Below are 13,045 nucleotides of genomic sequence, written 5' to 3'. Positions count from 1 at the left end.
TCCCTCGGCTTGGAGATGTCATCAGGCCGGTTCAGTTCAGGTTAGGCTTAGTTTAAGTTCATGGGGAGCGCTCTCACCAGCTGATCAGTAGCATGGCCTTGTTCTCAGATAGATGCAGGGAGCTGAGGTGCTAAATCGCTGGGTCCTAATGCCAGTGGGTTCTCAATCTGATCGTTGGTAGCGGGGCCCCTGGCTACATGCGGTGGATATATAGATGAATAAAATGTATGCCAGTGTTGTGTTTATTTCAAACGCGTTTCAGAATCACTCCTGGGTTCCCTCCTCAGTGGCTGAATTCAGATTCGTCCGATTATCGCTCCGTGGAATAGGCCCCTAAGAGTGAGATGTTAAGTTTAGGTTGGCTAGAGGGTGGGAATACAATAAGTTCAGTTTTAGATTAAGTTAGAGAAATAATGAGGTCATAATATTAGAGAGAGCAGATACAGTCACTGGTATTATGTAGGAATGCAGGGGTGATGTCACAGGAGGAGCTATATAGCTGGGGGTGATGTTACAGGAGGAGGTATATAGTAGGGGGTGATGTCACAGGAGGAGGTATATAACTGGGGGTGATGTCACAGGAGGAGGTATATAACTGGGTGTCATTGGCATAAAGATGGTATTGAAGGCCAAACCTGCTCATGGTCTGTCCGCTGGGGGCTGTATAGAGGGAGAAGAGGAGGGGACCCAGGACTGATCCCAGGGGAACCCTAACAGTAAGAGGTTAGGGCGAAGAAGAGCCAGAGAATGATGCACTGAAGGAGCGGTCAGACGTGGGAGGAAAAAACAAAAGCGTAAATGAGCCCAGTCCTGAAGGGGTTAATCTCACCATCAGGGAGCTAGATACATGACTTTATTATAGAATTACTATTGTTTTTTGTGTTTGTTACCTTCCTTTGTCATGACAGGTGTTGATGTAACCACTAGCCTATTGGATGTGAATAGATTTGTAGATTCCCCACCTATTATCTCTCGCAACTTCCTTTTTTTTTATTCCAGTTTACAATAAGTTGACTTATCTCAACTGGTGCAAAGGTGAAGGAGGATCTCCTATTCAATCTTATAGAAGGAAAATGCCACCTCTCGAGCCTAAAACCTTGACCAGGATTGAGAAAACCTCACAGCATCACCCCGGTCTTTAGGTTGTGTGTGGTATTACAGCTTCATTCACTTTAGTGGAGCTGTCTCTGGATGGGATCTGCCATGTTTTTTCTATTCCTGGATTTCCCCTTTAAAGCCCAAAAGCCATCACAGTTTGACCTAACTTTTATGTATGATGTGTGCGTATTTAAAAATTACCCAAACCGTGGAAGTTTGTGAACCCTACAGATTTTATTTTTTTTTCCTTAAATTTAACCTAAAATGACTTCAGATTTTCACACAGGTCCTAAAGGTAGATAAAGAACTAAGTCTGACATTAGGTCATTTAGTTCTTAAGAAGTATGAAATTAAGAATGTGAACTGCTGTCAGTATGGGGTGTGACTGTATGAAGTCTCCTGGTTCACACGGGTCCCTAACTCCACACTGTGTCGGTTAGCGACTGCCAACCCTGCAAAAAGCGTGCACGTGCAGGGAAGGGAGGCTATGGAATGGCCCTGCAACCCCAATGTCACAGGACCAAACCCAAAATGCCCCACCAATTCCCAGCCAGCACCACCGGTGGAGAAGGCTGCCCCCAAACAACACAAGTATGAATATGGTATTACACTCACCACCACTGCTGCAGACAGAATGGGAAAAACATGGAGGTACTGACATGTGCAGCCGCTCCTCTCTCTCCATGTCGTATTTTGTAGTATATTATTATACCCATCAGGTAGTATCACAGGTGATATCATTATACTCATCAGGTAGTATCACAGGTGGTATATAATTATACACATCAGGAAGTATCACAGGTGATATATCATTATAACCATCAGGTAGTATCACAGGTGATATCATTATACTTATCAGGTAGTATCACAGGTGATATATAATTATACCCATCAGGTAGTTTTACAGGTGATATATCATTATACCCATCAGGTAGTATCACAGGTGATGTCATTATACCCATCAGGTAGTATCACAGCTGATATATAATTATACCCATCAGGTAGTATCACAGGTGATATCATTATACTTATCAGGTAGTATCACAGGTGATATCATTATACTCATCAGGTAGTATCACAGGTGATATATAATTATACCCATCAGGTAGTTTTACAGGTGATATATCATTATACTTATCAGGTAGTATCACAGGTGATGTCATTATACCCATCAGGTAGTATCACAGGTGATATCATTATACTTATCAGGTAGTATCACAGGTGATATATCATTATACTCATCAGGTAGTATCACAGGTGATATATCATTATACTCATCAGGTAGTATCACAGGTGGTATATAATTATACACATCAGGAAGTATCACAGGTGATATATAATTATAACCATCAGGTAGTATCACAGGTGATATCATTATACTTATCAGGTAGTATCACAGGTGATATATAATTATACACATCAGGAAGTATCACAGGTGATATATAATTATAACCATCAGGTAGTATCACAGGTGATATATCATTATACTTATCAGGTAGTATCACAGGTGATGTCATTATACCCATCAGGTAGTATCACAGGTGATATATCATTATACCCATCAGGTAGTATCACAGGTGATATATCATTATACTTATCAGGTAGTATCACAGGTGATATATCATTATACCCATCAGGTAGTATCACAGGTGATATTATACCCATCAGGTAGTATCACAGGTGATATCATTATACTCATCAGGTAGTATCACAGGTGATATCATTATACTCATCAGGTAGTATCACAGGTGGTATATAATTATACACATCAGGAAGTATCACAGGTGATATATAATTATACTCATCAGGTAGTATCACAGGTGATATCATTATACTTATCAGGTAGTATCACAGGTGATATATAATTATACACATCAGGAAGTATCACAGGTGATATATAATTATAACCATCAGGTAGTATCACAGGTGATATATCATTATACTTATCAGGTAGTATCACAGGTGATATTATACCCATCAGGTAGTATCACAGGTGATATATCATTATACTTATCAGGTAGTATCACAGGTGATATCATTATACTCATCAGGTAGTATCACAGGTGGTATATAATTATACACATCAGGAAGTATCACAGGTGATATATAATTATAACCATCAAGTATAATGATATCACCTGTGATACTACCTGATGGTTATAATTATATATCACCTGTGATACTACCTGATAAGTATAATGATATCACCTGTGATACTACCTATCAGGTAGTATCACAGGTGATATATAATTATACCCATCAGGTAGTATCACAGGTGATATATAATTATACCCATCAGGTAGTATCACAGGTGATATCATTATACTTATCAGGTAGTATCACAGGTGATATATAATTATAACCATCAGGTAGTATCACAGGTGATGTCATTATACCCATCAGGTAGTATCACAGGTGATATATCATTATACCCATCAGGTAGTATCACAGGTGATATCATTATACTTATCAGGTAGTATCACAGGTGATGTCATTATACCCATCAGGTAGTATCACAGGTGATATATCATTATACTTATCAGGTAGTATCACAGGTGATATATCATTATACCCATCAGGTAGTATCACAGGTGATATATAATTATACCCATCAGGTAGTTTTACAGGTGATATGTCATTATACTCATCAGGTAGTATCACAGGTGATATATAATTATACCCATCAGGTAGTTTTACAGGTGATATATCATTATACTTATCAGGTAGTATCACAGGTGATATATCATTATACTTATCAGGTAGTATCACAGGTGATGTCATTATACCCATCAGGTAGTATCACAGGTGATATATCATTATACCCATCAGGTAGTATCACAGGTGATATCATTATACTTATCAGGTAGTATCACAGGTGATATATCATTATACTTATCAGGTAGTATCACAGGTGATATATAATTATACCCATCAGGTAGTTTTACAGGTGATATGTCATTATACTCATCAGGTAGTATCACAGGTGATATATCATACTCATCAGGTAGTATCACAGGTGATATATCATACTCATCAGGTAGTATCACAGGTGATATATCATACTCATCAGGTAGTATCACAGGTGATGTCGTTATACCCATCAGGTAGTATCACAGCTGATATATAATTATACCCATCAGGTAGTATTACAGGTGATATCATTATACCCATCAGGTATTATCACAGGTGATATATAATTATACCCATCAGGTAGTATCACATGTGATATTATACTTATCAGGTATTATTACTGTTCTTTGTATGGGATATCCTCATAACATGGTGGCCATGAGGACTGGAATTGAGAAGCAGTGCAGTAGACAACTCCTTAGTGAACACTGTATTGGCTTTTTACGGTGGTCACTACTGGGCTTTATTCTGTCCCCGTCTGCTTTTAACGGCGGGAACAGAATAAATGCTTCTGGCACAGAGGCGCCGATACAGCAGGAGATCAGCTGTCAGTATGTGAAGCCTCTACACAGCCATGCCAGCTCAGTACTGACATGGGCATTACAGTGCACTACGGTAGTATTGCAGTGTATTGTAACAGTGATCAAAAGTAGTGTACGGTAATGTACACTAGTCAAAAAGTCAAAAAAACAAACACCAAAACATATTAAAAAAATCCCCACCAGCTCTCCCCAATAATAAAAATGCATTAAATTCCCCATATATAATAAATCGTTAACTAAAACCACCTAAAAACCCTAAAACCGATACATGTTTGGTATCACCACAGCCCAATCTATAAGACTACATCATTAATAATATCACCCAGAGAATACAATAATTATTTTTACCGCATGCTGAATAGTGTATGTTTGATAATTAAAAAACAGGAAAAATAAATGATAATTTTTCATGATATTTTGATGTTTTTCAGAAAAAACACACAAGATAGTGACCAAATTTTGCCCCTAATATAAAGTACAATATGTCACAAAAAAAAATCTCAGAATCAATAGCATATGTTAAAGCATTATGGCGCCCAAACTAGCTGCAGCACTAAGAGGTTAATAAGGTGGCCACTTTTTGGGGTTTTTTATTTTTTCTTCTGGTCTGTAGAATGAATCGGGAAAATAAGTCCAATTCATATCACTTTTTTATTTTATTTTACTACATTTTCTTTAAGCTAGTTTTTAATTTCATTGATTTTTTTTAAAGAGGTTGTCTAGGCAAAACTAATTGGTCCCCTATCCACAGGATAGGAGACAAGTAATAGATCGCGGGGGGTCCAACCTCCGTACCCCCTCGTCCATCTCCTTTATTGGCCTCGGCTCCTTTGTTATGAATACAGGCACGGGTACAGCATGTGACCATTCCTATAGAAATGCCTGAAAGAGACGAGTGCTCTTGCCTTTTCTTTTTTACTTTATTCAATCTGGTTCTTTATCTACTTTTAGCTAAAAGGTAATGCAGAAATAGAAAAAAAATAGAAAAACAACCTATCCAGCACCACTAAAGATTTGACATATTATGGTATGAATGACGCTGTACTTTATGTGTTTTAGGGAGGAGGAGGTTGCTCTATGCTAAAAAGAAGCTAAACACAAGCAAACAAGAAAAGAAGAGCAGCTCAGACATTGCCTCTGCCGCCATGAAAGATTCACCAGACGGTAAGACCTGTAAAACTGACAAGCGAAACGTGTAAACACAGCCCTATGCATTGGCTTATATACTACACTAAGTGTTTGCCTCTTCAAAGTTTACATAAGCTACATATTCTTCACATTTAGTTATTCATTATATCACTTACATACTGTGTTCTAGTTCAGAGCTATATTTATCATTCTGAGCTGAAATCTCCTACTGTTCACATGTGTGCTGAAGTAAATAGCGGTCCAGCACTGCTGCTTTTTTTTTTTGTGCGTCCCTGAACTATGAGATTTAGTAGCAGATTCCTGGCCCAGTGCCTAAGGTGTTTGGAATCATTATACAGAGACCAGGACTAAAGAAGACACTCTCTGCACTCTAATTTGCTGGACATGTGTTAAGTAGTGGCACATTTATGGTGGAGTTTTTGTCTAAAACAATTTCTCTCCTCTTTGCAGCTCCCAATGAAGAGAACGCAAAGCCTCTAGGATCTCCTGTCCTGTCTCTTGAACAGACAGCTGTGATTCAAGAAATGGTAAATCATAATGTCCTTCCAGATGGGATTTCCATCCCTACCACTGAACTCCCTACATTACCAGACAACCTGGCTGTGGAGGATGCACTCACCGAGCTGGAGCCTATTGATGACTTGCAGAAAGAAAGTTCGGAGCGAGAGTCTGTAAATTTGGAGGAAGAGAGTGCAGAGATGCTGGATGACCTGAGGAGTACATCTGATGAGACTCCCGAGGGTTCTCCCAAAAAGAAACCTATTAAAATCCCAAAACCTAATGGGGATTTACCAGAGGCTTTTATGTTCCCATGTCAGCATTGTGAGAGGAAATTCACCACAAAACAAGGGCTGGAGCGACACATGCATATTCATGTTTCTACAGTAAATCATGCATTTAAGTGTCGATACTGTGGTAAGGCATTCGGAACGCAAATTAACCGGAGAAGACACGAGAGACGTCATGAGTCAGGCCCTAAAAGGAAATCTTTGGTGTTGTCCCCTTCTGGTGAGTTTGGTCACACTCACAAACACATAATAGATTCTCTGCAAGCAACTGATGAATACTGCAGTTCTCAAATGCAAAGTAAGATGACTGATTCTGATAGGGAAACTTCCCATTCAGTAATCTCAGAAGAAAACAGTGAGTCGAGCAGAGAACTGCACCCATGCAAATACTGTAAGAAAGTCTTTGGAACTCATACAAACATGCGTCGGCACCAACGCAGAGTTCATGAGCGTCATCTTATTCCAAAGGGAGTAAGACGAAAAGGGCACCTGCTTGAAGATCCACAGCTAAAACCCGAACAGTCCTCGCCAGCTGAGAACATATATGTAGCAAGCACAGAGATAGAGGAAGATGGAGAAGCAGACGATGTATATATTATGGATATCTCCAACAACATATCTGAGAATCTAACCTACTTTATTGATGGGAAATTGCCGACATGCACAAGTAGCACATGTGATGTGATAGAAGTAGAGACCAACACTGCTGATGTCCTAGGAATTAACTGCTTGCTTACCCCTATCAAGGTTGAAGTCTCTCAAAATGTAAGACCCCTCCAAGCAGCTCCTGATAATACACTCAGTGACTCTTCTGGCAGCGGAATCTTGGAGCCTAAGAAGAGGCGGACAGTTAGCCCTCCATTGCTGTCAAAAATTAAAACTGAAGTTGAGCTTGAGCCAGTTACACCATCTTGCTCCTTGACAATCCCTTTAAGTGTTTCTGTAGGTGACAATTTGCCCTTTCCTAAGGAAAAAAGTGTTTATTTATCCTCTAAACTAAAACAGCTTCTTCAAATGCAAGAAAGTAACAAGTCTCAGATTAGTCCATCATTACTCTCTGAAATTCCAAAGTTGAGCCCCGCCGTGTCTTCCTTGCCATCTAACTCCAACAGATTCAAAAGACGTACCAGCTCTCCTCCAAGTTCTCCACAGATCAGCCCAGCTCCTAAAGAAGGAAAAACCACCTGGAATGAAGGACTTGGCCCAAAAATACCAAAATTGGAGAGTCAAAGCAGCTCACCTGTCTGGAGTTTATCTGGTAGAGAAGAAAGAGAGAACTTGAGCCCATGTGAAGACGTAAAGGTCACTAAGGACTGGGCTGCCAGTGCATCCTTTGGCACTGCTTGTAACCAGCAACCCTTGGACTTATCCAGCGGAGTAAAACAGAAATGTGAAAGCAAGTGTCGATCACAAGTTCCCTGGGAGTCTGTACTTGATCTCAGCATAAGTAGGAAGCCCTTCTGTGACAGTGAAGCAAAGGAATATAAAGGGAATAATATTGGTGGAAAAAAGAAGAAGCCTACAACATGTATGCTAAAAAAGGTCCTGTTAAATGAATATGATGGCTTAGAGACTCCGGGGGAATGTGTTTTGCAACCAGATACTCTTGTGCTTCCTTGCAGAACAGATGAGCTTAGACCTTTAGGAGAACTTAGTGCTGGCTCAAGTGAAGATGCCCCTATTCCTTTGGAAGTTGCTTTAGTTGAGAGCACATGTGCAGCAGTATGCGAGTCTCCACCAATACTAACACCTTCTGAAGCTCCTTCACCAACACCATGTCCGCCATTCTTAGCATTGCCACCGCCTCTTCTTACAACTAATGTTCCTTCATTTCCAGATTCTTCATGCAGTGTACCTCCTACTCCATCCTGTGCTTCACCTCTTTCTGCCAGTACACAATCTCCACTTCCAGTTCTTTCTCGCACAGTATCACCATCTCCTTCCATTACTACTGATGATCCTTCTGGGTGTGCTTCTCCTGGCCCACCTACCCTTTCCTCTTCATCGTCATCCTCTACCACTTCATCATCACCTTCGTCATCATGTTCTTCTCCTCCACCTTTGTCCATAGTTTCTTCAGTTGTATCTCCATCTCTGACTTCAGAATCCTCTACACCTATATTTAAGCAAGAGAAGCATCATGAGGAAGCACCAACCGAAGACTCTTTGCAGATAAGTCAAAATGACGCCATTTGTGAAAGTTTTAGTAAGTCCTTCGTCTGCAATGTTTGTGACTCTCCATTTGTCTCTATTAAGGACCTTGCCAAGCATCTTGTTGTGCATGCCGAGGAATGGCCTTTCAAATGTGAATTCTGCGTGCAACTTTTTAAGGATGTTTCACATCTCTCAGAACATCGTTCGATGCTTCATGGGGTGGGGAAGATTTTTGTATGTTCTATATGCAAAAAGGAGTTTGCTTTTCTTTGTAATTTGCAACAACATCAACAGGACCTGCATGCAGATAAAGAGTACACACACAGGGAGTTAGAAAGTGGGACTCTTAGGCCACAGAATTTTACAGATCCTAACAAAGCAAGTTTAATCCAAAGTCAAAGAATGGATGAGGACCCCATGACGCCATCTCCAGAGGATGATGGCGATCTAAATGATTCTTCTGAAGAACTATATACGACAATTAAAATTATGGCTGCTGGAGAAAAATGTAAAGATCCAGATGTGCGCATGGGACTTAATCAGCACTACCCAAGCTTTAAGCCACCACCCTTCCAATACCATAACAAAAATCCCATGGGTCTTGGGGCAACTGCAACAAATTTTACTACCCATAATATTCCTCAAACTTTCACTACTGCTATACGTTGCACTAAATGCGGAAAGAGTGTTGACAATATGCCAGAATTACACAAGCATATATTGGTATGTGCTTCTGCCAGTGACAAGAAAAGGTACACTCCCAAAAAAAATCCCATACCCTTGAAACAGACTGTGCAGCCTAAGAATGGAGTAGGGCTTGTAGTTCTGGAGGCTGCAGATAAGAATTCATTCAGACGAATAGGTCCGCCTAAAAAACTTAATTTTACTATTGAAATTGGCAAAATGTCTTCTGGAAAACTCAAATTGGGTGCAATAAAAAGGAAAAACCAGCTAGTTCAAAAGGCAATTTTACAAAAGAACAAGAAGGCAAGGCAAAGATCTACCGACTCAGCCCCTCATTTTTGTCCCTATTGCAATCGAGAGTTTACCTATATTAAAAGCTTGAACAAACATGCTTCCTTTAGTTGTCCCAAAAAGCCAGCTTCACCACCCACCAAAAAAACAAGCCTCAAACCTTCAAAGAAGCCATTGCCTATCCAGAAAAAAAAATCCACCATCACTCGCCGAACGGCAGATGCTGAGATACAGATGCAAAACACAGAGTTAAATTTGGGTAAAACTAGAGCAAGGAGTTTGGCACCTGCCCCTGTTCCACCATCAACAATGCCCATGAGATCTAAGCAGAATGTGAAATCTACTCCTCCCGTGAAGTCCAAAAAGCAGACTGTACCTGTTGTAAGAAACTCCAGCCCTGTGAGACTACCTAAAGGCCAAATGATCTATGAGGGCAAAAAATCTAAGAAAGCCACACTCCAAGTTCTGCAACAAACTTTTGGGAAAACACAAAGGAAGCTGCACATGCGAATGCAGAAGAACAAGTTGCCAAACAAGCATGTAGCCAAGAAGAAAAAAAAGGACAAGTTCAGTGTAAAGTCCAGAGAGAGGATAAGTGGTCCCCGAACTAGAAGCTCTGCAGACTATTCAGATAAGAGGGAAGATGGAAGGCAAGAATCTAGGTAAATGTGAGTGAACATTTTAAAAATTATTAACTTTTCTCAGATTCCAAAATGTATTAATGTATACCTGTTTGCATGTGTGTATGTATGTAATGAAAAAATTAAATATATATATATATATATATATATATATATTTTTTATTTTTTTTTTAGAAAAGTGAGGATCTTAGCAAACTATTTGATCAAACAGAGTGTACCATGTCGCCACGTTAAGGCGTCCTCAGAGACATGGTCCCTACTCTAGCATCCTCACACTAGCAATGGCCTCTCCTGGGCTGAATAAGCTACAACTGGGCAGATAGGAGCCAAATGATCTCTTTTATAGCAGCCTTGGGACATGGGTGGAGTGCAGGCCAACAGGAGGTAGCCACACCCCCCAGATACAACAGGAGGTAGCCACACCCCCCAGATACAACAGGAGGTAGCCACACACCCCACACACATACAACAGGAGGTAGCCACACCCCTCCAGATACAACAGGAGGTAGCCACACCCCTCCAGATACAACAGGAGGTAGCCACACACCCCACATATAACAGGAGGTAGCCACACACCCCACATTCAACAGAAAAAAAAAGGGACATTTTTGATCAAATAGTTTGCTAAGATCCTCACTTTTCTAAAAAAAAATAATATATATATATATATTTTAATTTTTTATATCTACAGAGCAGTTGTTTACCGTGTGTATGCTGGGAGGAGTATATACGGTAAGCCCTTGCACCTGTGGGTTGTTGTTGCACCTTTTGTTTTTTGTCTGTACTTAAGCCACAAGCAGTGTGCAACCTGCAGTGTGAACAGAGTCATAGATGTGCTGCCAAAATTTCAATTTTTTTCTGTATGTATGTAATGTCTATGGCCTTCTGTGAGAAGATCAGTCAGATGATTGTATGATAAGACTGTATGTATGTAATGTCTATGGCTGCTATGTGAAGATCAGTCAGATGATTGTATGATAAGACTGTATGTATGTAATGTCTATGGCTGCTATGTGAAGATCAGTCAGGGGATTGTATGATCATGATGTCTATGGCTGCCTTTGGTTAACACAACATTTTTAATTTTACAGGGGGTTGTTCTAAGTTTCATCCTTTCCCAGTAATCAGCAGTAGATGGAAGAGCTGTTGCATGATGAGGATAAAATAAGCACTACAGATCCAGGCTGCACCCTGACTGATGGCCGATCTCTGCAGCTTTCCCGCATTTCCTCCATGTTTGTCTGGCATGCTGAAATACTATTCATTCCAGGAAGACTCCAAACATTGACCATGGAGCTGCTCATTGCCATGCCAAGTCCAGTGTGAAGATAATGATAGACGGGAATGTGGATTTTATCTTTTTCCCACTGCAAACTGTATTTCTAAAAATGTAAAACGTTGGCAATTCAGGGTTTTGCAAATATTGCTGCATTTGACACAAGTACTTTGATGGAAAGTACCAAACGGATAGAATTTTTTTTTTTTTTTATTAATCCTGCAATTGAAGCCTAAAATATTATATCAATTACAGTTTGGAACTTAAAGATTCCTAGCACTAGCCAATAGACACAGGAAATAAGATTTCATTACTCTTCTTACTACTACTACATTGTTTTTACCAAATTTCACATTTTTATATTCACACAGAGCTGTAGTCTAAAAGGTATGTAACATAGATTTCATATGATTATAGGGGCCGTATGATAAGTAACTGGTTCTATCTATTGCACATGTCTGGTTCTTAGGACTGTAGGGAACTAGAAGTCATTTTGGCCTGTTAGAAAATTCTACAATTAGTTTTTTTTGTTTTTATCACTACTATTCAGAGCAGTAATCCTTCGGTTTATTCATCTATATGACCTTCTCCATCAGTTTAACAAGTAATCTACCTCCTAGACTGTAGTTCCACACTTGTTTTGGTGAATTTGTGCCACTTTATCGCTTTTACTATCATTCCCTTTTTTTTTTTTTTTTTTTTTGTTACAATTCTCTAAAGGGAACTTCGAAAGGAAGTTCAGAAACTGTACAAAGCATTTGTAGTAAGTTTAAGTATAAAAAGGAAAAAAAAAGAAAAATATTTAAAATTATTTAAATTGTTTTCGAACATGTTGCTTGTATTGTGTTTTTTTTCCGCTTATATTTTGGGGATGTGAATCTAAAAACAAAAAAGTTGTTTATGTACTGAAGTTTGCTGTTTTCTCCATTATTAATATTATTATTATTATTACTTGTTTACTTTGATAAGTGATTTTAAATCTATTTTATTGAAATTTATTACTGTTGAGAAGAACAGTTACGGTTGTCACTGCTTTTAAACCTTGCAACATTGACAAATATATTTTACTTAGAGGTATACACAACATAAAATGTGGTTTATGCTATTTTTATTCTGGCATGAAATCCTGTGATTGTCAGACGTGTTTTAAAATGAAAAAACTAAACAAAAACTTTTATGCTGTTTAAAGCACTTAACCTTCTAGATGGGGCTATCGTGATACTTTTTATATACTTGTAATCAATAAAAAAAAACAAAACTTTATTAAACCAAGTTTGAACATTTTCACCTTTTTTATATTTGAGAATGTAAACATTTTTTTCAGTCTTGAGTCATGGTGGTGGTCCCACTCCCAGCCCCCCCAGGCAAAGGGGCTGACGAGCAGCACGGTAAAAAAAAAAGATGGGAATATAAATAATACATTTCAAAACACAATTATAAGATACATTAATCTGCAGACTTACCCTGACCCTGAAGAAGGTACAGAAACAGGCTCAGGTTGAGGGATGAGGT

The 13,045-nt window shown here is 39.2% G+C and overlaps 1 protein-coding gene across 11 annotated transcripts in view; it reads left to right on the top strand.

The window, feature by feature from the left end:
* The window catches only part of PRDM2 (PR/SET domain 2), a 174,907-nt gene extending 162,111 nt beyond the window's left edge, over positions 1 to 12,796 (top strand). For 10 of the 11 annotated variants that reach the window (XM_069946892.1, XM_069946897.1, XM_069946896.1 and 7 more), the window contains 3 exons: positions 5,610 to 5,714; positions 6,150 to 10,278; positions 11,349 to 12,796. In XM_069946892.1, coding sequence (XP_069802993.1) covers positions 5,610 to 5,714; positions 6,150 to 10,278; positions 11,349 to 11,361 — 4,247 coding nt within the window. In that variant the 3' untranslated portion in view covers positions 11,362 to 12,796. Of the gene's footprint in view, positions 1 to 5,609; positions 5,715 to 6,149; positions 10,285 to 11,348 lie in introns of all 11 variants that reach the window. The other variant, XM_069946893.1, reaches the window with a different exon arrangement.
* The last annotated feature ends 249 nt before the right edge of the window (positions 12,797 to 13,045 follow it).

Source organism: Dendropsophus ebraccatus, chromosome 12, assembly GCF_027789765.1.
Source record: "Dendropsophus ebraccatus isolate aDenEbr1 chromosome 12, aDenEbr1.pat, whole genome shotgun sequence".
Taxonomy (NCBI): Eukaryota; Metazoa; Chordata; class Amphibia; order Anura; family Hylidae; genus Dendropsophus; species Dendropsophus ebraccatus.
This window is presented reverse-complemented; position numbering and strand designations above follow the sequence as displayed.